Raw genomic sequence first — 27,228 nt, forward strand, 5'->3', positions numbered from 1 at the left:
GGAACCAACATAAAATAAAGGGGCCCTGTCTCTGTTCATCTCAGTAGATGCTGTTGGAAGACCAGAATCATTACCAGAGAGAGTGCTGAAAATGAGGCTAGCAGGTCCCTTGGAGATACACCAGACCAAGAAACAGAGAGAGAGAGAAAATGAGAGAGAGGAGAGAGGAGAGAGGAGAGAGAGAGAAGTAACCAACCAAAAGAAAAGGAAGGAGAAAAAAGGTGCACTGGCTCTTTATGACCTGGTAGATGCTGGTGAGAGGTTAGAGGCTGGTTCTTTTAAGGTGACAAAAACCAAAGCTGGCATATGTGCTGGTCTCTCAAGGATCCCTAGATCAACCTCAAGCACAAACCCGAGCTGTGGAGGATAAGGTTTCCTCTGCCCACTATGGCCACAGCCAGCTGCTCCTGGAATCCTGGCTTTGTTTTTATAGCCACCACCATTTCTGCTCGCAGTGTGTCAGCTGAGGAATGGAGGCTGGTCACTGGTTGGAACTTGCATTTATAAAAGCTGAACTCAGAGTAGGCTTTCCCTTTATCTTTAACAGCTGTGGTTATTCTAAGTGGCCAATCTGGTTCCAGGGTTACCATCTAGTTAATTCTATTCTCTTTTTCAAGCTTACTCATTTTACTGGTGGAGAGAAATCAGTAAACTATTCTACTTTTTTGCCCCAATGACTCATCCTTGACTTCTTAAGGGGGAGAGGCAGCATAAGATTCTCTAGCTACCCTTGGAAGGCAGAGGAAGAGGAGAAGCAACTCAAGTCCCTTGTGTCCCAAGATCAGGCCTCAGGATTGAGGCTGCTCTACAGGCCCCCCCCCTCATTGTTAGTCCTCTTATTTGCCATTCCAGCTGACCAGGACAGACTGCTACTGAATTCTGCAAATGGAGGGCATGCTGAGGTTGGCCAAGAACAGCCCTTGCATAGGGATATCACAAGCCCCAAGCTTGTTTGTAGCCAAAGAGGGTCAGAGGAGGCTTATGCAGACCACGGTAGACTCCTTAGCCCATGGGCCCTGTGCTCATCCCAGTGGACATGAAAGATGGGATGCCAACTGGATGAAGAAGTGCTTGGAGGGCAATGGCATCCTCCATTTTGTGGCTGCCTGGATGAACATGTGGCCAGGGGTGCTATCCACTACTCCAGGAAAGAGGGATTATGACCACTTAGAAGGCAGCGCCAGTACTGGAGATAGAGAGACCTGGCTGACTGGCCCCATGGCATTCAGCAAGTTGCTTCATCTCTTTGCATCACAGAGTCCCCATCAGTAAATACCTGCCTTGCCAGATTGTGCCAATGATGAAGGTGGTTTGTAGGTAGTTTACCTAGCATGGTGACTGATGCAATATTGGAGGGTGAATATGGAGCAAACTGCCAGGGAGGCGGAGACACAGACTTTGGGAAATGGGAGGGTGCCCTGAACCAGCCATGTGGCAGTCCTCCTCCCACATGCCACCAGGAGGCAGGGTGTGGGGTTTAGAGTGCCCCTGCTGGAAATTGGACCTGGACCCAGGTCAGGCACATCCAAAGTGCTCTGGGACCTTTTGCCCATGGATTACACAAGTCAGTTCATTTGTTAATTCCCTGACTCACAAATTATTGCTGAACATCTCTTTCAATATAATTCAGTATAACATCTCATCAGTCAACAACTGATTTAGGTAGCAAGGAGAAGGCAGTGTCAAAACCAGAAAAAGTCCCTGTCCTCATCGAGCTTTAATTTTATTGGGAGAAAATAGAAATATATATATACTAAATACATGAGAAAAATAAACAGTGTACTAGAGGAGGATATGAGGGGAAAACCAGGAAGACATGGGGGGGGGGCGGGAAATGCATTCTCAACCAAGAGCTGAGGTGTTCCTCAAGTGTCTAGTGATCTTTGTCTATCCATTGACATCTAAGAGTGTGGCATTAAAATATGATTGTGGTTCTGTGTGCCAGAAGCCCTTCATAATTTTTGTATTCCATGCTGGATTTTCTCACGACTTTGGGTTTCCTGTGATACATTCTATGGGCAATGAGTACTTGCTTCCTTCACTGTTCTAGAGTCTAGACACTCCTTCCAAATCATCTCAGACTGGAAACTAGACAAGGTGTGGTGAGTTGAAGACTATTGCTTCTCATATACTTTTTGTAATTATTCTTCTTTAGGAGGTACTTTTCACACAGGGCAAAAAGGGAAGAGGAATAAAGAGAAGGAAAGTGAACAGTGTTAACATTAGCTAGGAAAAGGAATGGTCTTACACATTGTACTAGGGGTTGCCAAGGGTAAAATCTATATTGTGGGTGGGTTTTCAGAAACTAGTGCTTTGCTATTTCTCAGTACTGGGGTAAGATCCAGAGTGTTTGTGCCTCCTGCAATGGGCAGGACAGGTGCTTTGTGACTGGAGATGGGTTCTTATCCATGCTAGCACCAGGAAGTATAGCAAATGAACTGACCTGCCTGAGCCACACCTTTCTCATCTGCAAAATGAGAGTATTGCTTGGATCCTGGGGTTGGTTTGGAATTGGAAATCGTGCATGTAAAGTGCCTGGGACATAAGCACCCCATTAGTGACAGTCCTGATAGAATTAGAATAATATGTCCTTAGTTTCCTCATTGACTGCTGGCAGTTTTAGATACAGCCTAGAGGAGGCAGTAAAGAGGGTGGGGAGGAGACAGTTGCTCTTGGGTGTATGGCAACGCATATGAACAGGACACTGAGAATTGTTTTAGTTTCCTCATTGCCAAATCAAATACCATACAATGGTTGGCTTAAACAATGAATATTTATTGGCTAATGATTTTGGGGCTGAGAGAAGTCCAAGTCAAGATGATGCTTTCTTCCCAAAGACTGGTGTTTTGGGACTGGCTGCTTATATCTTAGATCCTGAGCTCCTCTGTCATGATGCAATGCACATGGCAGCCTCTCCTGTCTCCTGCTTCTCTTCTAGGCTCTGTTGACTTCCACCTTCCAGCTGCTCCCTTTGTGGCTTTTTCTCTGTGCCCTTACCTATAAAGTCTTCAGTAATAGGATTAGGACCCATCCTGGACCACATCCTATCTGAAGCCACCTCATCAAAAGGCACTGTTTGCAAGGGTTCAAACCCAGAGGAACAGATTTAGTTTAAGGAGATTTCAATCTCTGGACTGGCCATGTGCCAGCTAGGCCCTGAGCCTCAGCAGAGTTGCAGCTCCTACCCTCTGGTTTGTTGGACTTGCACAGGTCAGCTAACAGGGAGGGGAAGATGGTCAACCACCACACCAGGGAACTGAGAGTGCCTACAACTCCAAGCAGGAGAATCACATCCATCAACCCTGTGGGATCTATGCCCCCCTTGATATAGAGGTGGAGTGAACATCACCATCCCAGGGCCCACAGGATGGGGGAATAAAATATGGATTAGAGTGAACTTACTGGTATTCTACTATAGAATTACTGTGACTAGTAATAGAAGAAACTGTAGCATTGATCTGAAGAAAGTGGCCATGGTATTTACTGAGGGCAGGGAGAGGGAAGAGGAGATGAGATGTGGGGGTGTTTTTGGGACTTGGAGTTGTCCTAAATGATATCTCAGGGACAGATGCTGGACATTATATATACTGCCATAACCCACGGAATATTTTTATGGAACACATAGCTCCAAACCACGGAAGGGTGCACGAGTTCGTGGGTACGGTGTTTGCTGGAGGAGAGAGGAAGGGCCTCCAGATGGTTGGGCCCTCTGATGCGTGGCTTAGGAGAGACCTGAGCAGTCACAGATCCAGAGAGAGAGCCCAGAAGGGAACAGGGAGCCTGGGACCACCCCATCTCCATGGCACTATGCAGGTCGACAGATCTGTGGGCTTGCAAAGACCTTGAACCCTGGATAGATACACAGATGTGAGCAGCTTCCTACCTGGCCAGAAACTTCCTTCAACCTTCTCACTCTCCTTCCAGGCAGTGAATATAACCTGGAGAAGCTTCTCCATTTGCTCAGTGGGAGAAAGAGTCTGAAAGTGTGGGCAGGAGTGGCCTGTGGCTTTCCCTGCTGGGCAGCACCTGATGAGGCAGCAAGGCAGTTGTCTGGGTCTCCTCCTGCTCACACCCTGGCATTGACAGCTGGAGAACTTCCATGCCAGGAGTGCCTGCACTATGCAGGTGGCTAAGAAAGAAGGGAGAGAAGAAGGTCCAATCTGCCCGCCTCCCTTCTGCAACAAGGGTTCCAGAGTGAATGTCTTCTGTAAGGGGGAGGTCGGGGAGAGTCTGAAACCCAAGAATGCGAGTGTCCAGGGCAGCACGTCCGCATCAGCCGTGCCGTGACCTGCTGAGCTGGGCTGTGTCCTCCAAGGGACTTTGGATGGGACTGATGCAAAAAAGCCCCCTCCCCCCCTCAACGAGAGAGGAGCAGACACTGGGAATGGCCATTGCCAAGGAGGGGTGGACCCAGGAGAGGAGGACCTTCAGAATCCACTGGGGCTTTGCCAGCCAATCCATCACCCCCATTCTGGGCCCTCTCGGCCCCACCTAGGGTCCACCCCTCCTTTGGCCTGGGACTGACTTGGGGAAGGCCCAGGTCCAAGAAGCTCTGGTGACCTGGACAAATGGACCAGGGGTCACCCCCCTGCCCTGCTCACCAGATGTGCCTTGGTGCCTGAGGGCCGCTGCTCTATAAGGCTGTGCCAGGGAGGGAAGAGATTGTTAGAGAAGCTGCTGGAATTGGGGGACACATAGACACTCTGCTTGCCCAACCAGTGCACCTCGTCCCCTGACCTTGCCTTTTTGTTTTCAGGTCAGGCAGTGTGAACAACAACTGGCTGGACATTTACTACTGGGTGGAAGATTTAGTGAAAAAGTTCCAGAAGTACGGCTTCTCCGAGCTGTGGGCCCCTTGGGCTGTGGGAGCTCGGCCCCGGCCAGGCAGAGCACACATCCCTTGGAGCCTCCAGGGGCCTGCACATCCCTCGGGTGGGAGCCGCAAGCCCAGGGCTCTGAACCAGAGCAGAGGACAGATGGACAGATGCAGATGCCAGTGGATGTCCCCTGTGGTGGCCGAGGGGTGGTGCCAAGGGGGGGAGCTCAGTAAAGTCCATCCACGGCCAGGACAGGGAGGTGGTGACCAGCTCCCCAGAGGGGCTAATTGGTGGAGGAGGGAGGAGGGGAGATGGGGGAGGGGAAGGAGGGACAGAGCTGCAAGAATATCACAGTAGAAGGGAGACGCCTTAGGGACGTGAGTGCAGGTCTTGATGTCACTTTCAAGTGTGTGCAGGTGTGTGCAGGTGTGTGCAGGTGTGCACAGGTGTGTGCAGTTGTGCACATGCATCTTCTGGGGTGTTGGGCACTAGGGGTGGGCAGAATGCCATCCTGGCACCTGCTCTTGCGTGAAGCCTCCAAGTCCTTCACTGAATGAAGCTGTGGGCACTGCCTGGTGGGGAGTGGGCCCAGACGTGAGACGCAGTGGGGAGGGGGCGGCTGGCTGGGGGCCTGGCCTGGCTGCCTGGGTGTGCAGCTTCCAGCTGTGAGCCACCTCTCACAAGTGGGCACTTCCTCGCAGCCCAAAGCTGAGGATATCCTTCATCTTGTACTCCGATCACGGCACTACCCTCTTGCCGCTCACAGCAGACAGGTAAGTGGCACCTTGCCTTCTCCAGGCAGAGGCAGGAAGAGTGGGGCTGGCGGAGCACCTGGTGGGCTGCAGGGCTCAGGGCCCTTGGGGATGCCAGTGCCTGGAGCCCCAGCTGGGCTGAGTGGGGAGCCAAAAGACTGGGGGTCATGTGGGCCTGGGGGTGGCGTGCAGAGATCCGTGCTGGGAGGCTGGCACTGCCTCTCTGGGGAGAGGGGTTGTGTGTGTATAACAGGAATGGGGGGCTGGGGAGTGCAGGAGATGTGAGCGTACAGGGGGGACACGTCCAGGGAGCCCCGAGTCCTCAAGCAGCAGCCCTGGGGGCGCGTGGCCTGCAGCAGAGCTGGGGCAGCCTGGACTGATGCTCCCACAGGACTGAGGAGGGGTGGGGCAGAGGGATGGGGTGGGGCCTGAAGGGTCCCTGGGCCTGGGAGCAGAGGGAGCCTGACCCCCTTGGGGGGTGTGGGGAACGTGTGGCCACGGGCGGCAGGTGCAGGGTCCTGGAGGATCTGCTGTGGGGACAGAGGCCAGAGCACAGGGGCTGAGCGGCCCCCGCTAGGCTGTCAGGACAGTGAGATGGGGAGGGGGAGGGGGAAGAGGCACCTGCAGGAGGAGGGGCTTGCCCAGAGAGGCGGAGCCTGCACACCAGCCTCCAGGGGTCCCAGCCCCACCTCCTAGACTGGGTGGGCCTGTGAGGCCGCCCCCACTGCCCCCCCTGCCCACGCTCCTTGCAGCTTTCGGCCTCTCTCCCCTAGCAGCCCAGGAACCCCCTCTGGCCTGTTGGCTACTTCCTCTAGCGCCTACACAAGCAGCTCGTGGGGCTGAGCCCCCCAGGGGGTTGCGGAATGGGAGGGGGAGGGCGGCCGAGAAGCAGGACGAGCTTTCCCAAACTAAACCTCCCATGGGCCGCCTGCCGGGGTCCCACAGGAGTTCGTGAAAACACCAGTCCCTCATGAGGCTGACTTGCAGCTGCACGTGCAGGGACGGTCAAAGGCAAGACCCCCTGGGACTGGGGGCCGTGGGCCAGGGACAAGCTCCGAGCAAGCCAGGCTGAGCCCATGGGGACAGTGGGGCCCTGTCTGCGTGAGATGCACCGTGTCCTTGCACGTCCACGCAGAGCGACTGTGGGAGGCCACGCCCACCTCCACTGCCTTTTCTGTGTTTTGTTTCAGGAAAAAAATCCAGGAAGGTCTTAAGGAACTTAAAGCTGTAGTACCTGTAGGAGCTACGTACATGGATAAAGGATTTGAAATGGTACAGACTGCTAGAGCTCAGAGAAGTTTTCCAGATTGATTAAGTTTTCGGACTATTCCTTGGATCATCTAATGCCTCTCTCCCAATGTTCCTTCATTTATTGCAGGCAAATAACCAAATTGCAAAAGCCACTGCTGGAGGTAAGCCCCCTCCTGCCCTCCGTGGTTTCAGGGGTCAAGGGGAAGGCCAGGCTTGGGCATCAGCGCATTCCGGGTCCCGATCCCTCCCCCACGTTCTAGCTCTGAGCTGGAGGAAGTTCCTCACAGTCTCCAAGTTACAGATTCCTCCTCTGGACAAGGAGGCTAAGATAATACCCATCTCGCCTTTATGAGAACTAAGGTGCCTGCCTGCACCTTTGGTCTTGAGAGGCTGCAGGTGCGTCCAGGTGAGGCCACTTCTCTCTCTGACCTGCAGTTGGGAAAAGAAAAGGAAGCAGCCAATGTTCCCGCACAGACGTAGGGTTTGGTTTACAGAACGTCTTCTCGATTGCCGCCCTTTGCTGCCCACTGCGGCCTCTGAGCTGCACTGTGGCTTTCGGCTCTTCTTCCTTCCACCCTGTGCCTCCCTCCCTGATGGTGCTGGGTGCTGTCCTCAGACCAGGACTGACGTCCTTCCAGGTGTTACCGGATTTTATTTAGGTTCTTTGACTATGCTGCAGAAACAAATTTCAAGAACATGTCAGGGGAGTTAGGCTAGTACTTTATTCAGGTAGGGAGGAACAAGAAGTGGGAGAAAAATAACAGATTAGGGGTTCCAGGTAGAGAGGAAGGGGCTGAAAAGTGATAAAGAGAGCTAATTTACAAGCTACACTTCCCCATTATAGATTATAAATGCCCAGGTTTACTTGCGTGGCCACATGGCAGAGGAAAAATGGTGAGATCAGTGCCCAGAGGGCAGGAACGGGTCCAGGGGCAAGAGGAGAGTAGAGAGTGAGAACGTGCGTTCAGGCCCCACGCCTGGCTTTTTGAACTATTAATTATTCTGCCCCTTTGCTAATGGCAGGGGAGGGGTCCCAGCTATTTGCTCTTTTGACTGATTACCTCGCCCATCAATTCCCCCGTGAGCACCCAATGACAAAGTCCTTGGGGAATATCCAGGGCTTCTCCTGGCTTCCAGAAGAAGTCTTTGTTCTGAAAGGCAGAATCTTGGGGAGTGTCCTCCAGCAGCCGTCTTGGGGGTTACTGATGTCCACGTGGGCTTCTTGCCAGGTTCCAGACCCATCTATTGATTCCCTATCCTACGAGCCTGCTTCATTCCCCCCTCAGTGAGTTTACACTGTCAATCTTAAAGGGGTGCTGAAGGGAGATGATCATTTTTCTGTAGCTACATTCTACTGGTTAGGGGCAGTATGCCCTACCTGACAAGTGTAAAACTCCCTTGCTCTTCTATCTCAGTTGGAGGAAGATGGATCTGGCATCCTGTATGAAGCTGGATGAAATCCTCATATGGCTAACAAGATGTTGATTCTGGAAGAAATAAACTTAATTAGAATTTTTAGAATATATGGTCCTACTGAGAGAACACTGGACCACAGAAGTAGAAAAGGCCAGGTGTCTGTAAAGGCTGCGTTTCTCTGACAGTGGTGGGTTTTATTTTGCAGCTTTTGAATACTGTTTAGGACTGTTTTAGAGTAATTTACATAGAGACAACATTCTTCCTTAAGGAAAGGACATACTCTTCCCGTGCTGTAGTTAGCATGTCAAGTGCCCTGCGATTTTGCATCACCACAGCAGCAAGAGTCTGCTTGCTGTTTTGGAGCTTCTAAGGCACAGCTGGTTTCATTTATGATGTTAGGTAGCTCTAGGGAGTAGCTAAAACAGATAATGGGATTTGGTATAGATTGCCAATCCCAGTTTTCAATGGAGGTGGTTATGCCTAAAGTAGCCAAGAGGGAGATGAGAAGAGACATTGCCTTTTTCAAATGAAAACAGACAAGGGTTTTCTTAAGGTGATGGGTTAGAGACCCAGATGATACTTAGCTTTGTCTCTTGAAGAGGTATTTTAGGCCATCCAATGGCTGGCACTCGTATGACCCGTCAGGTGCTTCTGGTGAGTCAGTACGTCTTTGGACAGCTGGCTTCACTCGGGATAAGTGTACCCAGCTGGCAATGCCTTTAATTTTAACAGTGGTGGGAGTGATTAAAACCACAAGCTAAGGTCCTCTCCAGTTAGGCTTTAATTGAGAGTGAGGCCTGTTTTCTTGCCAGATTTTGATCAGAACCTGGTCTCCAGGTTTACTTTGGGTAAAGATAATTCATGGGTAGGAAGAATTTTGTTTCCAAGCTCCTGGATGACTTGATTTTTCCCTAGGTTGATAAAATAGTTTGTGAGCTCTTGAATTTCTGGATCTAGTACCAGGTCCTGGGTAAGGAAAGGCTGTCCATAGACCATCTCAGAGGGGCTCAGCTGAAGTGGGTCTTTGGGAGCTAAACATAGCCTTAGTAAGGCCATGGGCAGACTGGTGACCCAAGGGGATGCCGTTTCCTGGCAGAGTTTAGCTAGAATCTGTTTTAAGGTGCAGTTAACTCTCTCTGCCTTCCCTGAGTATTGGGGCCTCCAGGAACCACGGAGATGATATTTAATTCTGAGGGCAGCTGATAGGCTTTGGGTTAGTTTACTAGTAAAGCCCATTATCACTTTGGAGGGACTTAGGAAGTCCAAACCTGGAACTATTTCCTTATGAGAGCTTTAGGCACCTCATTTGCTGTTTCTCTTCTAGTGGGAAAAGCTTCCACCCACCCAGTAAAAATATCTACCACTACTAAGAGGTACTTAAGCCCTGCAAGATGGCATGTGGGAGAAGTCTATCTGCCAGTCCTCTCCAGGGTATGATCCCTGCACCTGGACAGGGAGGTTTAAGGGGGGAGGATGGTGAAGCCTCCCATTGTCTGAGTTATTAACTGCACACAGGGAGCAACTCCCGGTAACTTCTTTGACTGTCTTCACCAGGCCCTGTCCTTCGAAAACCTGTTTGGCTAAGCTGGTTAGGGCTTCCCTCCCCAGATGAGTGGCTTGGTGAAGTCCATGAAGGACTTTCCACTGCACTGCTCCTGGCAGGTAGACTTGAGTATCCTTACCAAGCCACCCATCAGCCTCCAGGGTGAAGCCCAGGCTAGCTGCCCTGGACAGTGCATTACTGTTATTTCTTGAGGTAACACTATGGCTTCCAATAAGTCTAGGATTTCTTGCCTGTGCTTAATAGGTGATCCACTGTTAGTAAGCAGCTTCGTTCTCACCATACAGTAGAGTGAACACAAAAGACAACGAAAGCATACTTAGAGTCTGTAAATATTAGCCTGTTTCCCAGCTACTAGCTTTAAACTTTGGGTAAGGGCAATCAACTCTACTTTCTGGGCTAAAGTTCCAGGGGGGAGAGATTTGGCTTCTATGGTTTCAAATTGAGAAACCGCGGCATAGCCTGCCCTTTTAATTCCTTCTTTGATAAAACTGCTTCCATCTGTGAACCATTCAATGTCTGAGTTCACAAGAGGCGCATCTTTTAAATCTGGCCTGCTTGCGTAGTTTTGGTTAAGAGTTTCAAGGCAGGAGTGGAGAAGGGGCCCCTCAGGATCTGACTTTGGCCGTCTACTGGTAGTAGGGTGGCTGGGTTGAGAGTCTGATCTGTTCTTATCTGCACCTTAGGGGTCTCTAGTAATCGAGCCTGGTATTTAATTAACCAATTACCTGTGAGCCACTTGTGGCTCCGGGTCTCAAACATGTCCTTCACCTGGTGTGGGGTGAAGACTGTGAGAGGTTGTCCCTAAGTTAGTTTGGTGGCTTTCTCAATTAAAAGGGCTGTTGCCCCCATTGCTCTTAGACAAGGTGGCCATCCCTGTGCTGTACTGTCCAGCAGTTTGGAGAAATAAACTACTGGTGGAGAAATTTCACCCAGTTTCTGGACTTAACACTCCTAGACCCATCCCCTTCTCAGTTATGTATAGAAAGAAAGGCTTCCTTAGGTTAGGAATTCTAGGGCTGGAGGGCCTTAGGCTCTTTTTAGGACATGGAAGGCAGCTTCCTGGCTTGTTCCCCACTCTCAGGGTTGGTTATCAGCCTCTGTAATAGCACTGTGAGTGGCTGGGCTATCTCCCCAAACTTAGGTGTCCCCAGGCTACAGTAGCCAGCCGTTCTAGGAAAGTCCTCAGCTGCTTCTTTGCTTGAGGTGGGGGAGTACTAGTGATGGCTTGAACTCTTTCTGGGGAGAGAGACCTTTCCCCTGGGGCAAGGAGGAATCTAAATAGGAGACTTTCTGCTGAGAGATGTGTGCCTTGGATGCTGACCTCCTATAGCCTCTATCAGCTAGGAAATGGAGGACTGAAAAGGTGGTGACATCAGAAACTTCCTTCATTGGACTGCAAAGCAATAGGTCATCCACGTATTGTAAAAGGACACTGCTGCCAGTGGAGATCAGCTAGGTCCTGAGCTAAGCATTCTCAAAAATATGGGGGCTGTCTTGGAACCCTTGAGGCAACACAGGCCATGTAAGCTGGCCTAGGGGCCTAGAGTTGGACTCCTGCCATTCAAAGGCAGAAAGGAATTGGGAGTCCAGGGGGAGAGGAATGCAGAAAAAGGCATCTTTCAAGTCTAGATAAACCAAGACTAGTCTTGTCTATCTTGGTTTAAATAGCACTGTACAGCGGCTGGGCTACTGTACACCAGTCGCAGTTTCCGGGACCTGATTTAGTAGAGTGTAATGGTTGGGTACAACTGGATGAATGGGTATTACAAAGCTATTGACTGTTCGGCTTTTTCACAGGAAGAATCGGCATGTTGCTGGGAGATTGGCAGGGAATTACTAGGCCATTCTCCAAGAACAATTTAACCGTGGGCTGTAGGCCTTTAACAGCCTCCTCCTTGAGGGGGTACTGCTTTCTATGAGGGTATGGCTGGTTAGTATCATAAGAAATGGAAACTAGGGGAACTGGAAGAACCCTTCTGGGTATCCCAGTTTCCCAGACAATAGAATTTACTCTTGATTGCCTGGGGAATAACTGCTGATGAGACACCTGATTTTGATGAGGGAACCCTGGCTAAACACAGTTCCACATTCTTCCTTTGAGCCCTGGGCTGTAGGCACCTTAGAGGTTCTATTGATCCCTCCTAGTTGAATGCAGGGTCCCAGGGTACAAAGCAAATCCTGCCCCGGTAAGGGGTTGGGACATTTAGGGACAATTAAAAATTGATGGCTTATGATTAGGTTTCCTATGTGGCAGAGAAGAGGCTCAGTGAAAGATCTCATTTTAGTTTTACTGTCAACACCCGCTACCGCATAGGTTCTGGGGGAGGGAGGTTTGGAGTGACAGGTCAGAACTGAATAGGTGGCTCCTGTATCAAGTTAAAAAATTAATTTCTTTTCCTGCCATGTCGAAGGTCACCTGGGGCTCCTCTAGTTCGACGTTCCATGGAGTCATCCAAGGAGCTGCTCTTTGCCCTGGGCCCCCTCAGTCCTCCATGTGGGAAGGGGGGCTGGTGCCACTAGGCCCCGGGCTGGGCGCCACCTCCCCTTCAGGATTCGGTGCTCTCCTGAGCCCAATGCCTGTTTTCCCAGACTGGGGCAGGGACTGGGGGCTCCTTACGTAGTTCAGGGCAGCTTTTCTTCCAGTGTCTTCCACAGTTGAAGCAGGATCTCGACAGTCTGGAGCCTGAGCTGGGGTGACCCTGGGATGGTCGGCTGCTCTTTATGGCAACTGCAAGTAGCTGAGCCTCCTGCCTGTCCCTCTTTGCCCTCAATTCCTCAAAAGTCTGGTCACAGTTGTCAAAGATGGAAAACGCTACTTTTAAAAGAGAATTCATTTAGGTCCCAGGACCTAGAGCTAGCTTTTGGAGTTTCCTTTTCATATCTGGAGTTGCCTAGCCGATAAAATAGGTTTCCAATACAACCTGTCCCTCCAGTGAGTCTGGATTAACTTGGGTATACTTTCTCCTAGCTTCTAGTAGTCTCCCTTGAATCAGGGCAGAATTTTCCTTTTCCATCTGGGTTATTTCCTGCAGCTTATTATAATTAACAGACTTAACAATGTACTTTTTCATTCCCTCTAGTAGGCATGCTATTGCATGGTCTCTTTCTTATGTCTGCTTGCCCTCTTTGGTAGTTCCAGGTAGGATCAGCCTCTGGAACTGCCACAACCCCTATAGCTTATTGCTGGGGCTGCTGGGCAGCCTTCCCATCGGCATGCCCCTGGGCTGCTTCCCAAATTCAGCAGTTTTTTGCAGGGATGCAGCACAAGACTAGGATGACATGTGTGTCTCCTCACGCCAGCTCAAAATTTAGGGTTAACTTCTGGAATTCCTTGGTAAACTTATCTGGGTCTTCTGAAAATCACCCCAACTGTTCCTTACACTGAGTTAACTCTGTCATAGAGAAGGGAGTATGGACTCTAATTGTTCCTGCTTCCCTTATTGTGTAGAGGCCGTTTTTGCATCCCCTATTAAGGTGGAAAGATGCTCCACTTCTAGTGACTCCCACTGGGGTAGCTATAGGCACATGAGGCATGGAAGCAGGGGCTGGAGGGGGAAACTGAGGAGGGGATCATCTAAGATAATCACCTCCTTTTCAGGGAGTGGTTTCACTTTCTGAGCATAACATAACTTACAAGATCCACTTAACCTTGTGTCCTGATATAGAGCCATAAAAAGCTGAACATATGAAACCTCTGACTGCTTTCTTTCCTTCTCACACAGGAGGTCTGTCTGCAAAATATGGTCATAATATAGGGCACCATTTACAGGCCAATTCTGGCCACCTTCCAGGCTATACTGTGGCCACACAGTGTAGCAAAAGAAGATCAGTTTTTCCTTCCACCCTTCAGTTGGTAGGGTTGCCCAGTTCTCGAGAATACCCCCCATTGGGGAGTCTGCTGGTATGCTAGCAGCTGCACCCATTATTCTAGGAAGAATGAAGAAGCACCTTTTAGTCGACGGTTCCTGCATCCCAGAGTCCTAGTCTGACTAAAATGTTCACCACTCCACATAATTTGGAGCTGAAGCTCTGTCTCAGTGTCTCGAGAATTTCAATTTTCAGAGCCTGCCTGGCCTACAAGCATCCTTGTGGGCGACCTAGGTCCTGGGTGATATTTTATTCCAGATATCAAATCAATGCACCCAAGCCGAGTTGGTGGGAGACTGAACAGCAGCCCCAAATCAAAGCACCTGAGATATCTGTCTCAGGGGATATTTGACTGCTCTCTGAATGGATGGGCCCAAGGAATGGGGGCCCTTCAGTTTCCTGCTCTGGTTCTCAGCACCCCGACTTTCCAGGGCCCAAGACCCACTGCACTCGACATGCCCACGCCTTCAAAAGTCTTGGGGGACATGCAGAGTTACTTCCCACCACCCGGGGAATCAGGAGCTCTGATGCCGGACATTCCCGGGGCCACCTGGACTTGGAAGACAGATCAAATAGATCAGATGCCCTCTAAGCCCAAGAGAGCTTCCTCCTCCTCTCCTTTCAGAAGCTCAAGGCTGTCCTAGTTCTATGACTTTACTGTCTGATAGTTTCCCAGTTAAACCAGCCATCAAAAGGCCATTACGTGATTGATGATCAATTGCTCTAGCTAACAGGCTTTGGGGCCCTGGGGCAATAGCTTCCTGGCTAGACAAAGGCACTTTCCATTTTTACTGTTTTTAAAACATTCCAAAGCATTCTAACACAAACCCGTAAAGAGAAATTCATTAGCAAGAAGTAGAAAGGTAAAACACCGGTAAAGGTTAGATCAGGGGCATCCTGGCCTGTGGTCCCCAGGGAAGGGAACAGCATCCGTCTTGGCTCAGCCCATCTTGGCTCAGCCCACTGCCTTTCCACTTCATGCCCCAGGTAACTGGGTGTGGCCAGATAGGAATGCCCTTGACAAAGTTGTGGATGCACTGGGAGGGGCAAGCCCCCTGCTCCGCCACTGCCATGCACCTCCTAGGGGACAGGGCAGGAGAAGGCAAAGGCAGGCAGGCCTGAGGACAAAGACTCTGGCTGCTAAAAGGGCTTGAAAAAGAAGTTTCACAGGGCCCAGTGCTCTGCTGGGAACCTCCATCTTGGCAGGGCCATGATTTAAGCCACTGCCCTATGACGCAGCCATCCTGGCTGGGGTCAGGTGGCACAAGCCTGGGTGCACGGCAGTGACAGAGCCCCAGTCTCTTCCCTCCAGGGATTACATCCAGTGGGGGCTCGTAGGCAAACCTGTTTAAAATGGGGAGCCCAAGGAAAGCATTAAGCAGGCTGTAGGCCATAGCTTCACTCACCAATAAACTCTAGGACCGGCCCTGCCAAATATGTTAATGGATTTTATCTAGGTTCTTCAACTAGGCTGCAGAAATAAATTTCAAGAGCATGTCGGGTGAGTTAGGCCAGTAATTTATTCAGGTAGGGAGGGAAGAGAAATAGGAGAAAATAACAGATTAGGGGGCCCAGGTACAGAGGAAGGGGCTGAAAAGTGATAACGAGAGCTAATTTACAAGCTACACTTCCCCATTATAGATTATAAATGCCCAGGTTTACTTGTGTGGCCACGTGGCAGAGGACAAACGGTGAGAGCGGTGCACAGAGGGCAGGAACAGGTCCAGAGGCAACAGAGTGGAGAGAGCAAGCACCTCAGGCCCCCCACCTGGCTTTTTGAACTATTAATTATTCTGCCCCTTTGCTAATGGCAGGGGAGGGGTCCCAGCTGTTTGCTCTTTTGATTGATTACCCCACCCATTATTTCCCCAAGAGGGCCCAAAGACAAAGTCCTTGGGGAATATCCGGGGCTTCTCCTGGCTTCCAGAAGAAGTCTTTGTTCTGAAAGGCAGTATCCTGGGGAGGGTCCTCCAGCAGCCATCTTGGGGGCTATTGATGTGGACTCTGCCAGGTTCCAGATATTCCTTATCTTACTAGCCTGCTTCACAGGCTTCATAAGTGGGATGCACTGGGGTTTGCAGAGCCCTTAGCTGGGCACATGGTCCCCCGTCAAGGGCCTTGGCCAGGGGCCCTGGTGCCCAGGACACTGGCAGGAACCCCCAGGCCTGATGGTTCATGGTCCCCTTGCCCCAAACCTGCAGCCCACCCTTTATGGTAGGTCAGCCTACAGCTCTCTTTGCTGTTCTGGAGTCTTCCACCTCTCAGGTGTATGAACTGGGTTTCCCTTCCTAGCACAGGTGGTACCATCAGGTGGGGGACGGTGGGGCAGCCAGGTGCCTGGGGAACCAGGTGGGTGCTGGGCTCAGGCCCTTCTCCCTCTGGAGTCTGCTGCAAAGCATGCAGAGTAGGGTGGCTGACACATGTGCCTCCCGGTGAGCTGCCCACACCTTGCCTGCGAGGACTTGGTGTGGGGCCCTGGGCTGTGTCCCGCATGGGCAGCCCTGAGGTTCTGCCACCTGCAGCCCCCGGTGCACCCCAGGTGCCATTCCCATCTGGCCCCTCTTTGCTTGTCCCTCAGGTAAGAAGGTTTCCAGCATGATCATAGCCTTCACTGATGGGACGCTAGAGCCAGTCGTGTTTTCAAACACTAAGTCTGAAGTGAGTTCAAGCCACAGTCATGTGCATTTTGCTCCACATCTTTGGGTGAATTGTACTTAACACCTTCTCTCTCTCAGGCTCGAAAGGCTCGGCATATGGGGGCGACTATTTATGCTGTGGGTGTAAAGGACTTTTTGCAATCGCAGGTAATCAGAACTGGAACGCAGGGGCTGCTCTTGAGCCTGGGTGGGGGAAGGTGTCAGAGGCTGCTTTCCCAGGCTAGTCCAGGGATGGTTTCCTAACCCCCTCCAATTACTCGGGGCCACCCCTGCCCACTGCAGAGGATGGGAACGGTGGGCTTGGGCACACCCCAGCTGAGGGTGGACGGGCCCATCCCCCCCATGAGTTCTGCAGACGAAAGGATCTAGTCCAAGGGTAATGGGCAGTCTGCTGCCTGTGGACCTCACCACCCCCTCAGTCCCCTGGCTGTGGGTCCCTGTCACTCTCCTCCTCATAGCTGGAAGGGTTTGCAGACACCAAGGAGCATGCGTTTGGGGTGCTCGGAGGTTTCAAGGCTCTGCAGAGCATCACTGACAAGGTGAGTGGGAGCTGGACACGAGGAGGGGTGGGTGTGAGCGGCTGTGGGAGCTGGACACGAGGAGGGGTGGGCGTGAGCGGCTGTGGGAGCTGGACACGAGGAGGGGTGGGCGTGAGCGGCTGTGGGAGCTGGACACGAGGAGGGGTGGGTGTGAGCGGCTGTGGGAGGTGGATACGAGGAGGGGTGGGCGTGAGCGGCTGTGGGAGCTGGACACGAGGAAAGGTGGGCGTGAGTGGCTGCGCTAGAGGAGGGGCCACTCTCAGCCTGCCCCTCCGCCCTGCTCTGTGTTCTAGCTGGGGGAGAAGAGCTGTATTGAGCTCAAGTCTCTGGATCCTGTTGTTGCCTGCGTGGGAGGTAAGAGCTGAGGAGTCACCGCTGTGGTCACAGGTGTGTGTGTGGAAATGCCTGTGTGTGGGTGAAAGGACATGTGTGCCCGTGGTGTGCACACGTGAGTGCTTGTGTGCATTTCTGCATGTTTCTGTGTGCCTGCGTGTACAATAATGTGGTGATGTGGGCATATGTGTTCTGTGGATTGTGTGCATGTTCACATGTGTCTGCTTGTATTTTTGTATTTAGTGTACGTGTGAGTGTGTGTGTATGGGCATGCATGTGTGTGCATGCAAGTGTGAGTGTATGCACCAGGGTGAATGTGTGCATACTTGTGTGCCCGTGCATGTGTGTATTTTTGAGAATGTGCATGTGAGAGTGGATGTTTGTGGATGTGTGTGCATGGCATGTGGTCTTGTATGCATGTGGTTATGTGCATGTGTGTGTCTACGTGTGGACATTTATGTGTTTATGCTTTCTATGTGTTTGTATGTTTGAATTTGTATGCATGCATTGTGTGTGTGGTGTGTGAGTGTGTTTGAAGTGTGCAGGAAGGTTCACTTCCCTGGAGCCCCTCAAGCTCGGGGCTGGAATTAGTGGGCCTGGGTCAGGAGGCAGTGCCGTGCGGAGGAATGGGTTTCAGGCAGACAGACCTGCGTGGAACAGCGACGGCCTGGGGACCCCCTGCCCTCCCTATGGCTGCTGTAATGTTTGCCAGGGGCGAGGCCCCAGACGGCCCCTCTGTGTCAGCCCTTCTGACATGCATGCTGAGACCAGCATGGGCTGGGGGTGGTCCCTGGTGGCCAGGGAGAGGCAGGGGCTGGTGTAGCTGACTCAGGGCTCTGCACCCAGAGGTAGGATGGGGCTGCCCCTGTCACGAGGGCTTCTCGGGAGCAGGGTCCCGGGGGCTTCCCTGCCACCCTGGGTACCAAGAGGACAGGGTGAAGGAGCAGCCCCTGTGTGTACAGAAGTCCCACGGCTCCAGGCCTGGGGGCCCCGCTCAGGCAGTCTGGGTGCCTCGGGCCTGCCTGGGCCGAGCTCTGCTCTCACCTGTACCTGAGGGGTGACTCTGCCCACTGCCAGCACCCCATGGGTTTAGGGAGTCCCGTGGGATTTCGGGGTCAGAAGCCCCTGACTTGCCACTGGGGTTGGTTGATGGTGGAAGGAGCCTGAGGACACAGGGCAGCCCAAGCCCCTCCCAGTGGAAGATGCACCTGCACGGGGTGGTTCCCATAGTGCCAGCTGCCTTCCCTGAGCAGCCTTGGATGTCTGTTTTGGGGAAAGCCCACCTTGAGTGGTAAGATTAGAAGGAACTCAGCCCTGCACTCTTCCTCACAAGCCTATGTCATGTTGTCCTTGCAGGAGAATACCGAGTGGTGGTTCGGGGAAGTGGCCTTCAGAACACAAGGGACAAAAGCTCAGTTATTTGCAGATTTAAGTTTGCTGACAACAGCATTTGGGGTAAATATCCGCCTCGGTTCATTGGAGTGAAAGGACCCCACACAACACTGTGTCGCCTCTCAGCCAACCTTTCCCAGCCCTCGCCGACTGTGCACTGGGGTTAGAGGCAGCGAGGGCAAGCAGGGGGCGGGTCAGGTTGGTGGGGGGCCGGGGGCCTGGCCCCCTCCCACCCTGACTGGAAACGCCCCGGGCACCTGGAGCAGGGCTGAGTTCCGCCTCGCAGGGCGCCCTTCCCAGGGCCAAGGACGGAGGCCGCAGGCGGCTCTGAGGGCATGGGCAGCCAGCCTGGGCCCTGCACCCTGCCTGGTCCACTGATCCCTGCAGGGAAGGTGGCTCATCCTGAGCTGAGATGAGGAGCCCTGGCCAGGCCTGGGTTCCAGAGTCCGAGGCCCAGGCCCCAGGGCCTTGGCTCCTGAGCCTGTTTTCTTTCCTGTAACACGAGCGTGCTGGTCACAAGATCTCGTAAGGAGAGTGGGAGGTGCCCTTGAGGGCATAATAATTGTGTGAAAATGTAAGAAGCAGCCTATTACTTGGTGGCACTGAGGTGCCAGGCACGTGGCCGTGGGTGAGCGGCCTGAGGAAGCAGAGGGCCCAGCAGGCAGCCCCCTCGGACACAAATCCCGGACATCGCTCAATTCATCTGCAAAAATTCTAATTTCTCTAAAAAAGAACTTGTTCCTGTAAAAGTTAGGGCAGGCCACACGTCCTAAGTAGATGTCCCTTCACCTCTAATTTCCGTGCCTTCCCAGTTTTTTGTTGTCACAGCACTTTGCACTCTCTGACATTTATTTCATTTGTAATTTCACTTTGTTGGATCATCTGTTTCTCTACCCAGGCCCTAGAATGTCCCTCCCTTGACAGCTCTCTGCCCGCCTTGTTTCTGTTAAATACCGTCTTAGTTTGCTACAGGGCTGCTGATGCAAAGTACCAGAAATGGGTTGGCTTTTGAAATGGGAAATTTAGTGGGATAAAGCTTCCAGTTCTGAGGCCATGAAACATCTACATCAAGGCACATTCTGAGACGCTTTCTCCCCAAAGTCAGCCGCTGGTGAGACCACCCTGCCATGTGGCAAAGATGGCGGCCATCCCTGCTGAGGTCCCCGCCCTCCCTTCTGGGCTCACCATCTCCTCAGCCTCGAGCTGCTCGGTGGGCCCAGCCCCCTGGGGGCTTCGCTGCCAGCGGCCCTCGAGTCCTCTCTCACGTGGCCGCATCAAAATGGCAGAACTCCCTTTTCCTGTGTGTCTCTGTTTGTGTCTCTGTTTATATAAGACCCAGAAAGAGGGCGGAGGCCCAACCTGAGTCAGGCCTCACTCACGTGATGCACTTGAAAGGGTCTCACACCCACAGGAATGGATTATTTCAAGGCATAATATTTTAAGGGGTTTCACCAAACGAAAACTCACAAATACCACAGCTGCCCAGCATCTTGGGCAAGGCCAGGGATCCCCAAGTGTCTCTAAGGAAATGAAGGCTGAGAGAGAGGCCCATTGTCAACGTGAGTTCAGCTTGCTGAGGGCCGCAGGAGGTGGTGGCTGGATGAGCTGGCTAGTGCACTCACCTGCTCATGGGATTTGCCTTTTAGATGAAACAGCAATCACTGTGGAAGAGAAATTCATAACTTGCCCAGGAGTAGAACTGGAGGAACCTGGAGAGTAAGTGCCCGGTCTGGGGACCATCGTGGCAGGAGACCAGATGGGCAGTGGTTTAGGGGTCCTGGGTGAGGACACCCTCAGCCGGGGCACCCGGGGAGCCCTCTGTACCTACCCTGATGGGTGGTCCTGGGGGTGGGCAGGGATCCACATGGCCCGGCTCCGCTGAGGATGGCAGGAGGTGGAGGGTGCCTGCCTCAGTTTCCCCATGCTGTGACAGCTCCCAAGCCATGGGTTGTCTTGACAAGAGGGGTTTCTTGGCTGCCAGTGTTGGGGCTGGAAGCTGGCTCCCTCCAGGGTGGGCAGCACTCTGGTGCTGGCAGCTGGCAATCCTGGGGTCCCGTGTCTCCCCCACCACACGGCCACGTGCTCTCCTCTCTCTGCCGGGTTCCCAAGGACTTCCAATGTCTTCTCCTCCAAGTGGCTTTCCCTTGAAAGCCCCCAGTCACAGCACTAAGGGCAGTCTCATTCCCCTGACCGCAGCGTAAAGATGTCCTCAGAAGTTCCACTGACGCTGGGTTACACCCCAGGACTGGGTGCAGGTCATGAACATGGTTTTTTCTGGGGCACACGCTTCGGCCCATCTGGTTCCAAAGGGCTCCTGCCACTCGCCGGAGCTGAGCCCACGTGCCCTGCCCACACGGAGGAGCCCAGGGAGCCCCCACGTGGCCGCGGCTCACGTGGCACGTGTCCGCATGGTGGGCAGATGATGCCGGGCTCCTGGGGCTGGCCGTGTCCCTCGGGGCCTCCAAGCCAGGCCGACCTCGTGCTCTGGGGAAGGAGAGCTTGCCCACCACCCCATTGCCTTGCTGGCAAAGTCACTGCACCCAGGAGAGCTGGGGGCCATGGGGAGACCTGCTTGTCACCGGCCCACCCCCTCTGTGCTTTAGGAAGGTCTTCGTTGAAATCAGCCTCAACAAAGGGAATAACTTCTTTGCCAACAACCTTAGCTTCACCAGTGTCCTGTGCGTGAGTACTGGGAGGGGGCGCCCCCGTCATGGGGCCTGTCAGCCCAGCCCTGATGCGGACACACTGGGGGGCAGCTGGCAGCCAGGGTGAGTGGGTGGGGCAGGGGTCCACCAGGACCAGAGTCCAGGCCTGCGGCACCTCTGGCCATGTGGGCCCCAGGGCCCACCCCTCCTGGTCAGGGTCCAGGCAATGGAGTGGGGGACCCTCTGCTGAGGCCCCTCCCAGCAGGGGAGCTGTGGGGGCCTGGCCCCCTCCCAGGCCTTGTGGCACCGCCCGCTGCCATTGCATCCTCGGCTGCCCCTCTGCCCGCTGCCCCTGAGCCCTACAGGAAGCTCGTCCCCTGTTGTGGACGGGACAGCTTGGCGGGACGGAGGGGTGGATGGGGGTCGGCCCTCGGGAGGCTCGTGGGCCTGAAGGAGCCCCCGCCAGGGCAGCCACCCACAGCTCCAGGCAGGTGGACGTCCCGTCCCCGGGCAGCAGGCCTCGGGCAGTGGAGAGCGAGAGGCTGGGGCAGAGGGCCCGGGGATGGCGCTGGCCGCAGGCGTGTGTCAGGGAGCAGCCCCGAGGACACGGCCAGCTGCTGACAATGCTCACGCCTCCCCTTGCCCGACGCCCTCAGACCCCGGCCCAGTGTGGGCTTTCTGGGAAGTCTCCCTGCACCTCCCAGGCGCCCGCCAGGCAGGATGGGCCCTTCCCTCCACCAGGGTGTGGAGAGCTGGGAGAGGTTCAGGAGATGGGGGGCCTGGCCTCTGGGCGGCTGGCCCCCGGCCATCTGGGTGCGGTGTCCTCTGTGTCCCCACAGCCCCATCCTTGTCAGCCGAGGCCTCCTCTTGGGGTTGGGTCCTTCAGCCTGGAAGCTTCCGGGCTATCTTGGCAGGCCTCGGAGGCAGGGGCTCGGGGCACGGTCGCAGGCAGTGACCACGGTCCTGGTCCCTGCCAGGGCCCTCCAGGGATTTGGCCCTGGACTCCTGACCCCCCTGGGGTCCCTCGAGATGGGGGCCTGAGGGGAAAGGGCAGTGGACACGAGGGTCCAGGGGCAGGAGCCGGGAGGGGGCCATGCAAGGCTGTGGTCCTTCCACAGGGAGAGCACCCTACCACCCCCGTTCGCAACACTCCACGCCAGGCCCAAACTAAACCACACCCCAAAAAGACCACCACCACCACCACCACGACCACGACGACGACCACGGAGACGACCACGGAGACGACCACCAGCATCCCCGCCAAGCCCCGAAAATTCCCCCTGCTGCCCGTGGTGGTCGGCGTGTTGTCGCTGACAGGCCCACTGCTGCTGTGCTGCCTCTGCTACATCTGCTGGCCCGTGAGCACCCGCCCCCTTGGCCCACCCGTCGGCACCCTCCTGGGGGCATGTCCCAGCAGCTCCCAAGACTGACCATGGCTCAGGCTCCACCCCCCCAGAGCCTAGCGGCGCCCTGGCCTCCTGCCCCGCCTGCCACGGGGTGCTCACAGGGAGGCTGCACATGCTGGGCCAGGCTGCTCTGGTGCCCACAGCCCTTCTTGAGGTGACCAGAGGCCAGCGTGCAGCAGGGCAGCAGGAGGACAGAGAGGGGTGCTCCTGGGTCAGGAAGGAGGGAACTTCAAGGGGCTGGATGACCGTCCTGAGTGCTGCAGGGAGGAGGAGGAGAAAGTGGGGGTGGCATGGGGGGCAGAGAAGGAGCAGGCGGGTCCCTGCCCAGGGAGCGCTTGAGGGAAAGCCAGTGGGGACCATCCCGCAAAGGGCTCTCGGCTTGGGGTGGCCTCAGCCTGCCTGGCCTGCCCCAGCCCTCCAGGGAGGGGTGGTGTCCCTGTGACAAAGGAGGAAACTGAGGCTCAGAGGCAGCTGTGCTGGCCACAGCCCTGCAGGCATCAGTCTGTGCCCCGCGGCTCCGAGCAGGGTCCCCACCTCTCCCAGGGGCTGAGGCTGAGCCCAAACTGCACCTTCCAGCACAGGTTATGTCTTTTTTTTAAATATTTATTTTTAAAGAAGCTTTATATTACATAAATGCTACATAAAAAATATATACATAAGGGATTCCCATCAACCTCACCGTCTCCCCCTCCCACACTTACCCACATCAATAACAACCTTCCTTAGTGTGGCACATTTGCTAAAATTGATGAACACATATTGAGGCATTGCTACTAACCATGGACTCTAGTTTACATTACAGTTGACACTCTGGCCTGCACAGTTTCATAGGTTATGGCAAAATCCATAATGCCCTGTACCCACCATTGCCCTGTCCTGGAGGACAACTCCAATGTCCTGAAATTCCCCTCATGTGACACCTCTTCTTCCCTCCCCCCTCCCCCAGAACCTCTGGTGGCCACTGCCTTTATATCAATGATAGAAGTTCTTCCATTGCTAGAATAATGTCTATAATAGAATAGTAATAAGTCTACTTTAGTCCAGTGTTCATTCCGCAGTCTTGAGGATTTGACGATGGTGATGCAGTTTCTGATTGAGCGGGGCCCTGTTTCCCAGGCAGTAGGTGGATGTAACTCTCTTGCTTGCAGTTGCAGACACTCTCTGTTCCTTGGGATGGACGTTGTCCATCATCATCTCCTTGTTAGTTGTGCTGGATGAGTCCAATGAGCTGGAGAGTAGGTGCTGCAACTCTGCTGAGATTCAGGACCCAACTGGCACATGGATGGACCAAAGATTTTAAGTCTCTGGAACATACATTTAATAAGTAGAGTGCTAATGATATTTCAAATAAAAGGGGCAGAAGAGCCTTGTTTAGGGAAACTATACAAGAGTCTAAGTCTGTTACACTGAGGAGCATAGATTCCAGAGTAAGGCCAGCTGATAGGGTGCCTAACTCCTGAGCTGCTCTGTGCTGCTTTTGGTGTTTGGGTGTCTCTAGCTCTTAGGAGCCCTGCTGTTTGAGGCATTGTTTACCATGGCAGTCAATGGGATCCTGCTGAGCCTGCTGAGATGCGCAGAGTGTAACCTCTGGAATGACCTTCTGATTCACTTTGAAATCTCTTAGCCATAAAAACTCATTTGTATTGAATATTTCCCCCTTTTCGTCGAGGTCTTTTTCTGCATGCATTGTTGGTTGTTGGTTGGTGTTGGTAATAACCCCTTGGTGCCAGGGGGGCTCATCCACAGGCATCATGTCCCATGCTGGGAAAAGGATAGTGTGTTTATATGCTGAGTTTGGCTTTCAGAGAGGCCACATTTCAGCAACAAGGAGGTATTCAGGAGGTAACTCTTAGGCAATGTATAACACAAGGCTAAGTTTCAAATTCACAAGGAAAGGTCTGTAAGTACGGTCATCAATATCGAGGGCCTGGCATCATGGTCTCTCCTCCTTCACTAGGCACTGCCCTTGTACTTGGGAGATTCTTGCCATGCTGTTAGAGAATGCAGCAGCACTCCCCAGGATGGGAATTCAATATTCTTTGGTTATTGTGTGGGTCTTCAACCATCCAGACAGTGAACGCTTGAACATATTCATATGCCTTCGAGGCATGCCCCAGGTGGACCTCTTCCCACATTTCTGTAACCTAAAGCTTCTTTGAAAATAAAGTGGAAAAAATAAGACCCTGGGGGAATATACAGGAGAAATTATTACTGTACATATAAGACAACAGACCTTACAGTGATGAAAGACACAATGTCTAAAAAATTTTTATACTATTTTTATTTTTAAAGTTTTTTTTTGTATGTTACTTGTTATTTTAAATGCTAGTATTTTCTTTTTCTTATTAATCTTATTTGGCTATGTCTTTTTAACATTCTAGTGTAAAAAGAAGCCGCCGGACCCATGTAGGGTAAGTCCTAAGTGCGTCCTGACTTCCTGTGTGCTCATCTGCCATGCACCGAGCCTCCTGCAGCCCATGGAGGGGTCTACTCCCACCCCAGGAGCTCCACCGCCTGTGCCAAGAGCCTGCAGAGCAGGAGGAGGGAGATGCAGGGGTAGGGGGATGGGGACTGCTAGGGAAGCCAGGAATCCCCCTTCCCGGGCTCACCAAAGGGGCAGTGTGGGCAGCCTGTGGGGGGTCTGCCATGGACCCTCCTGAGACAAGTGGGACACTTGGCCCCTGCTGGCTGGCAGGATGGCACTTACCCAGGACTCAGGGAAGCTTCTGGAAAAGGAGCCTCATGTTGCAAGGACCCAGCTCTGGGATCTGCCGTGCCCTTGTCTTAATCATGGTCTCCTGGTGGGCAGAGGGGCCTGGCCAGGTCAGCCCTTGGGGCCTGCAGGGCTTAGGGTGGGTGAGGGAGCTTATCTGGCACAGAGCTGTGAGGGACGCCCACCCGGGGGAGCCCAGGGCTGGGTTCAGGGCAGCAGCTGTGGGACCAGGTGGGCCTGGGGCAGTTGCGCTTTCAAAGCTGGAGCCCGGTGGCTGAAGGGTGTCCCATGCCCATGCGTTGACCCCTGGCTGGCCCAGCATGTGGTGTCTTCATTTGCCAGGGCTGCTCTGACAAATGCCATGCACCGGGTGGCTTGAACCCGGAGGTCACTGTCTCTGGTCTGGAGGCCAGAAGTCCAGCTTTCTCCCGGGTCCGCAGGTTTCTGGTGCCAGTCACTGTGGCCCTCGGGGTCCTTGGCTGGCCTTGTTCCTCGGCCACATGGTGCTGTCCTTGGTCCCCTCTGTCCTCTGCCTTCAGGCTCCTCCTGAGTCATGTTTCCTCCTTCATGAGGCTCCTGGAGTGGACAGAACTCCCGCTTCTCTGTGGCCACCCGTCCAGTAGTGATGTCCTGGGCACGTCCTGTTACAGATGGCGCCCCCCACAGAGCACAGCTGCAGGCATGAACCCCTCTCTTCTGGGGCCCTCGGTCCAGGCCCCACACGGGGCACAGCCTCAAGGAGGCTCTGCCAATGAGGGCGTCAGAGGAGTGAGGGGACAGGGGAGCTTTGCAGCACTTTGGGGACGAGCCAGATGCCGTCTTGTTTGCCCCAGAGGATGCTCCCTGGGAGTGCGGGTGCTGCTGATGGAATCCGGGGTCCCTCACTTGATTGTTCCTTATTCACCCCACAAACAGTGGCTGAGTGGCAGCACTAGCCCCCCTGGTTGTGCTGCCCTGGAGCAGACGCTTTCTCTTCCTACAGACACTGTGCTGCAGCCCGCCGCGGCCCATGGTGATGTCCGCCCGCTGTGACTGCCTGGGCACTGGGCGTCTGAGCCAAATGGAGGTGAGGAGGGCCCCCATCATGCTGAGCTTGAGGTGCAGAGGTCCAACCAGAAGTCTCCACTTGTGGGGTGGCGAGGGTCCTGGGCGTCTGGCTTTCTCCCTAGGTGCCAGGGGCCAGGGTGGGCACAAAGCAGAGGGCCCCATGCCCCCAGGGGCTGCAAGGCTGCCCCCCTGCCACTCCCCTCCCTCTACCTTGGGAGTGCAGGCCTCCCTGCCCCTCCTTGGGCTGCTGCCCAGTGCCCTGTGCCCCCATAATGCTCCCCTCAGGGACCTTTCCTGGCTCCTGGTGTAGCTCCTCCAGCCTGTGAACTTGTCCCCTAAATGAACCACTGACACCCCCACACCAAAAGAGTGTCTTGTTCCAGATTCTGACGCTGTGACCACAGTGACCACCACCCCAGCAGGCACGCAGGCTGCCAGGCTCCTGCTCCCAAGCTCTGCGTGTTCTTGGGGTTCAGCTGGGGTGCCTGACCCTCTCTGGCAGTGTCACCCCACCATGCCATGTCCTCATGCCATGTCCCCTTTGCAGGGCAAACTGGACTTCCTGTGTGCTCTTGCTAGGGAGAACTGCAGCTCTGTGCAACTGATGCGGCCCTCGTTGGGGAGCATGGTGAGCAGGCAGGGGTGCTGCCCCCATGGCGGGTGGTCACCCACAGTGCTTTTCCCTTGTGACAGTTGCCCACAGATGGAGTCCCCAGCCCTGGGAAGTGGTGGTCAGGAGCACGTAGGCCCCAGGGGACTGAACGTGGCCACCAACATGCTCTTTGCCTTGTGGTCTCTAGTTCTATTTTTTCTTTAATTAAAGCCATTC

General features: G+C 53.8%; 1 protein-coding gene across 1 annotated transcript in view; it reads left to right on the plus strand.

Annotated features, from left to right (window-relative positions):
• LOC111761848 (anthrax toxin receptor-like) overlaps window positions 1-27,228 on the plus strand; it is a 63,810-nt gene that overhangs the window by 32,804 nt on the left and 3,778 nt on the right. Inside the window, exons 7-21 of the mRNA XM_058299585.2 lie at window positions 4,757-4,828; window positions 5,519-5,590; window positions 6,760-6,841; window positions 6,948-6,981; window positions 16,246-16,325; window positions 16,403-16,471; window positions 16,783-16,863; window positions 17,157-17,217; window positions 18,553-18,651; window positions 20,235-20,304; window positions 21,192-21,270; window positions 22,352-22,591; window positions 25,021-25,050; window positions 26,335-26,418; window positions 26,947-27,027. Of these exons, the coding sequence (XP_058155568.1) occupies window positions 4,757-4,828; window positions 5,519-5,590; window positions 6,760-6,841; window positions 6,948-6,981; window positions 16,246-16,325; window positions 16,403-16,471; window positions 16,783-16,863; window positions 17,157-17,217; window positions 18,553-18,651; window positions 20,235-20,304; window positions 21,192-21,270; window positions 22,352-22,591; window positions 25,021-25,050; window positions 26,335-26,418; window positions 26,947-27,027 (1,234 nt within the window). The remainder of the gene's footprint in view (window positions 1-4,756; window positions 4,829-5,518; window positions 5,591-6,759; window positions 6,842-6,947; window positions 6,982-16,245; window positions 16,326-16,402; window positions 16,472-16,782; window positions 16,864-17,156; window positions 17,218-18,552; window positions 18,652-20,234; window positions 20,305-21,191; window positions 21,271-22,351; window positions 22,592-25,020; window positions 25,051-26,334; window positions 26,419-26,946; window positions 27,028-27,228) is intronic.

The sequence above is a fragment of the Dasypus novemcinctus genome, chromosome 6 (genome assembly GCF_030445035.2).
Source record: "Dasypus novemcinctus isolate mDasNov1 chromosome 6, mDasNov1.1.hap2, whole genome shotgun sequence".
NCBI lineage: Eukaryota > Metazoa > Chordata > Mammalia > Cingulata > Dasypodidae > Dasypus > Dasypus novemcinctus.